The sequence below is a fragment of the Lygodium microphyllum genome, chromosome 10 (genome assembly GCF_053477565.2).
Source record: "Lygodium microphyllum isolate KBCC chromosome 10, Lygodium_microphyllum_v1.1.10, whole genome shotgun sequence".
Classification (NCBI taxonomy): Eukaryota; Viridiplantae; Streptophyta; class Polypodiopsida; order Schizaeales; family Lygodiaceae; genus Lygodium; species Lygodium microphyllum.
This window is the reverse complement of record NC_141144.1, coordinates 92,144,343-92,149,599: the sequence shown is the minus strand read 5'-3', so window position 1 is coordinate 92,149,599 and position 5,257 is coordinate 92,144,343. Positions and strand designations below refer to the sequence as shown.

Sequence of the window (5,257 nt, the reverse complement as noted above, 5' to 3'; positions counted from 1 at the left end):
CAGTCCTACACCCTATCTCAACCTATAAGTGCTATGTTTCTGCCTACTACGAGATGAAAGTTGGTGTACGTAAAGGCTATAAACCTTGTGGAGAGCTAGATAGGACATGTGGGTAACCTATAGTATTTGTAGTTGTACCCCAATGATGAGGATGGTATCTGTATTGACCTGTTTATATCCCCTTTGTACCTTGTAGTATTCTGTAATAGCCATGTTTTATTGTGTTTTAATATTCAAGAGGCTTAACTCTCTCTGAGCACTTGAGTCTTCAATCCTCTACATGTAATACCTATATGAGGGATAAAATGGTGTGATAGGCTCCCTACATTGGCTTCAAATTATTGGGAGGTGGGTAAGGTTTCCCCTAGGTCGATTGGATATACCCCTTTGAGATATTTAATAGTGGGGAGGGTCACCTCTTTATTGTCCCACTCTTTTACCTAATATCCAGCTTTTTTCTCAGTGAGATCTTTAATAGTGGGGAAGGTCATCTCTCTATTGTCCCACTATCTTATCCAATATCCATATTTTTCCTCAATGAGAATATTAACATGGCAGAGATGTGATATTCTAATCAATCAGCATGAAATGCATAGTTGGAAATATCCATTCAGCTCATTTCATTCAACTTGCCTCCAGAAGGGGGGGGGGATGTGGAGGGGTGAAGGGAGGAAGACATGCTAGAAATTGAAAATTTATAACTATGTTTTAAATTGTGGTAAAAAGGCAAGGTGAAATTGAAAGTAGACATTTTGTATTTTTTTTTAAATGAAACTTGAAAAAAATGGGATGTCATACCCGGGAGGGAGAGGGAAGTGTCTGTGGACCGGTCTAACGCTGGAGGAACCGGTCTTTACAAGACTCGGTGAGTTTCACGGCTCACCTATTAGTGGTAAAATTCACCATTCATCGTTTTCACGGCATATTATGGTAATGATACGCCCCCCCCCCCCCCCCCCCCCCCCCCCCCCTCTCTCTCTCTCTCTCATATAACTGAGTTCATAAGCAGAGTTAGGTCTTGAGAGAGAGAGAGAGAGAGAGGTGGGGGAGGGGGGGTTGCGGGGGGGAGAGCATAAAGAGAGGAGATACGAGTCTGTGAGGTTTGGTTCGTGAGAGGATGACGATGCCGGAGGAGGAGGAGGAAGGCATGCCTATCTCGCCTGGCGAGAATGGGATCGGTGGCAGGCTCATCCACGGTGGGAAATTCGCCCTCTACAGCATCTACGGCCACGATTTCCTCCTCACGCCCAGATACCAGCCGCCTGTGAAGCCGATCAGCCGAGGAGCCTACGGGATCGTCAGGTGGGTGGGTGGGTGGGTGTGTGTGTGTGTGTGTCTCTCTCTCTCTCTCTCATACTAAGCTCTCTCTCACATTTTCTTGTTCACCCCCGCCCCCCGCCAAACACACGCACCCCCACCCAGCCACCCACCTACACAGACACACACACATTTTCTTGTTCTACATTTACAACGCCCCCCCCCCCCCCCCCCCCCAACACACACACTCTCTCTCTCTCTCTCTCTCTCTCAAAATCATGCTTATAAATATCTTAATTTGCCTGTTTTTTTAATTTTTATCTTCTGGGGGTGTGACATAGCTCCGCCTTGGATCTTGAGAGCAACCAGGAAGTGGCCATCAAGAAAATCACAGCTGCTTTCGATAACAAAACCGACGCCAAACGCACGCTTCGTGAAATCAAGCTGCTGCGGCACCTCCATCACGACAACGTAAGTCCCCCCATATTTTCGCCGAATCTCCAGTTTCTCTTTTAAAAGAAAAAATAAATAATTCACCCAAATTTCTCAAATTCCCTTTCCCCATTGACTTTTCTTCAGCCAGCTCCTCCCTCCGATTTAGTGAATGCGATTCTTAATTCACCCAAATTTCGGATTTAAAAAATTTAGAAATGGGTGAAATTTTCAATTATTTCTCATCCACTTTGTGAGGATTTAAAGGTGTGCTTCCCTTCCCAGATTATCTCAATCAGGGATATCATTCCTCCTCCCAACAAGCAAGAGTTCGAGGATGTGTATCTCGTCTCGGAGCTCATGGACACCGACCTCCACCAGATCATCCGCTCCAACCAGGACTTATCCGAGGAGCATTGCCAGGTGCCCTACTCCTTTTTTCCAAAGAGATTTTCCAAAGGCACTCTTCCCATTTCTCTACTTTACAAATGTTTGCATTTCACCAATTATAACATTCTTTAGAAGAAACAACCACCCAAAACAATTTTTATTACAAAAGCTCCAAATTTTCTACACAACCACCGACATTATTATTATTATTATTTAAAAATGTCCAAGTATTTCCTCCAATTTCCAAAAACCAAAATTGTCCTCATATTTTTAAATCAAATAGCCATTAAATTTTCCTAGTCTACTCATTTCTGTACCCATCATCCACAATTTGATTCTAGGATCTAAAATTGTCTATGATTAGCATGAGAGAACATGCTATTTTATATTGCATTAGGTTGTAGGTGCATGTTTCCTTGTCATCATTTATAACATAAGGTAGTAGGCACATGTTTCCTTGTCATCATTTATATCTAGTTGAGACATAAATTCATGCAAGTTGTGGGATAAATTTGTGCAAGTTCTCGATAAGCTATGAGCTATTTTTGTAAATTTTCCATTCTAAAAAATTGTGAAATAGTGGGTTGTTTTAGTGCAGTATGTTCATGTGTAGACTATTTTATAAATTTCAAGCTATTGTGGTGAATGTAAGAGTACTAAAAAAAGTCATAGCATGTGAAACTAAAGCCACATTGTGAAAAATGAAAATGAAAATATCTCTCTTATTGTGTCATGTGCGTTCACTAATTTTGTAGCATCTACTATTGTGGTGTAGTATTTCTTGTACCAAATTTTGAGAGCCCTCAAATACATCCACTCAGCGAATGTTCTCCACCGAGATTTGAAGCCTAGCAATTTGTTGGTGAATGCCAATTGTGACCTTAAGATTTGTGACTTTGGGCTTGCTCGTACAACCTCTGAGGCAGACTTCATGACAGAGTATGTGGTGACGAGGTGGTACCGAGCACCCGAGCTTCTACTCAATGCATCAGATTACACAGCTGCCATAGACATATGGTCAGTTGGTTGCATCTACATGGAGATGCTCAATGGTGAACCATTACTACCTGGGAAGGACTACATACACCAACTCAAAAGCATAACTGAGGTGTGTGATTAATCCTTCAATGGTCCTACTAACACAAGTTATTCAACAGTATGATAAGGAGTTTTTGTAAACAATAAATATATGATATGATTATACTTGTATGTACACCTTCTTCAAGTACTGTGACATGTATTTAACAACTCAACTTAATATCCAGTTTAAATGAGCATACCTAATAGGGACACATGCACTACATGATTGCTTATAAGTGTCTTGTGAGCATGGAATTTCTCATGTTATATAGAACTCATGCTCATGTGTTTGTGTATGGCCTTTTGCAGTTGATTGGTGTACCGAATGATTCTGACCTTGAGTTTGTAAAGAGTGAAAATGCAAGGACATATCTACAACAACTACCACGCCATTCACCCCAACCTTTGGGTGAAAAATTCCCACACATTTCTACCCTTGCCATTGATCTCATGGAAAGGATGCTAACCTTCAATCCCAACCAAAGGATTACAGGTGAGTGTAACTTTAATAATGGGTTTAATGTGGTATAATTGTGACTCATTGGTGCATGGATATCCACAATCATGTCTAAGTAAAACCAAGTGGATGACACAAGTGAGGAAGGTTTGCAACTTTAATTTGATATAACCTTAAAACTAGCTATTTTATGTCTATCTTCTTTCTTAAAGTTTCAACATCAAAACTTTTAGGGTTTTGTTGAAATAAAAGCATGTAAAGATATTCTAAGTGTTCTTATGAAGAGTACTTCAAGCAAACATAAAGCATATATCATAATGAACTCACTTAATGATTTTGTCAATTCAATGGACTCATTATGATTTAGGATTGCTCCATCATCATAATTCTACCTTTGATTATGCATATGGGTTGATTTAACAATTACACATGCATGTGGACTCGTGCTTGCACACATGCACAAGTGTATGTGTGTATACTTACATATGGATCTAATGGATATGGGTGTGTATATACATATATGCATATGTATGTTAGACCCAATATGTGTGAATGTACATATGGATCTAATGGATATGTGTGTGTATATACATGTATGCATATGTATGTTAGACCCAATATACATGTATGTACATGTAGCAGATTGATGGATTCCACACACAGATTAGTTCACATGCCTAGATTGGATCCATGCATGTATGTATATGTGTATACATGCATTATACATCGATTGCTTGCATACATGATGCATGTATATAGATTTGTATATATGAATTTTATATTGATTATAAATTTACACATATGTGTTGCATATTGATTACATGTACACACAATATAGATTTGAGGGATTTTGTCTATGTTGCTTCTTATATGTATGTATACATATACATATGTATGTACATGTGTATGTGTGTGTGTATTTGTTTGTGTATGTGTATGTTCATAGTAGATTTTTAGGTTTGAAATTTCAATGTGGAATTATCTTTTGAACAGCTGAAGATGCCTTGGCTCATCCATACCTTGCAACCTTACATGACGTGGCAGATGAGCCCACATGTGAAAACGCGTATGTGGTGGAAGTTGATGAGTTATCCTTGTCAGTGAATGACATAAAAAATCTCATCTATGAGGAGGCCATGTGCTTCAACCCAGAGCTTAGATCATCCTAAACTCATAGATCTTGTATTTCTCTATTACTTCACTATTATTAATGCCAATTAAATGTGCATCACAATTATCTAATTGATAGACAAACAACAAAAGTTCCCCATGTTACATGATTGGATTGTCCACTTAATTCTCCACTAAGAAGGTCTAGCTCACTTGAAAGTCAACTTTATGTAAGTGGCTTTATAAGTCTCACTCGAAAGTCATGATTTCATGCAATTGGCTTTGTATGACATCTCACTCAACAATCATAATTTTATGGAAGTAGCTTTATATGGCTTGCACTTCGTGTAAATTTCCAACACATGAGATTTTGGGTTTATGATGGTTTGAAGCTTTGGTTGTGCATTTTGTGAATAAGACACAATGCAAGGTGAGATCTTTGGTTTAAGGTTCAAACTTGATTGGTCAAGTTTCAATTTTTGTAAGTCAATAATGCAAGCATGCTTTTCTCCAAATTTTCTTATGAGGAAG

General features: G+C 39.0%; 1 protein-coding gene across 1 annotated transcript; it reads left to right on the top strand.

Annotated features, from left to right (window-relative positions):
• The first annotated feature begins 1,046 nt into the window (after nt 1–1,046).
• On the top strand, nt 1,047–5,056 carry LOC148030280 (mitogen-activated protein kinase 1-like). Its single transcript, XM_087686560.1, has 6 exons — nt 1,047–1,302; nt 1,599–1,728; nt 1,975–2,112; nt 2,855–3,187; nt 3,469–3,652; nt 4,610–5,056. Exons 1-6 carry the CDS (start codon nt 1,118–1,120, stop codon nt 4,783–4,785), a joined length of 1,146 nt encoding a protein of 381 aa, XP_087542686.1. The 5' UTR covers nt 1,047–1,117; the 3' UTR covers nt 4,786–5,056.
• Nucleotides 5,057–5,257: the final 201 nt, after the last annotated feature.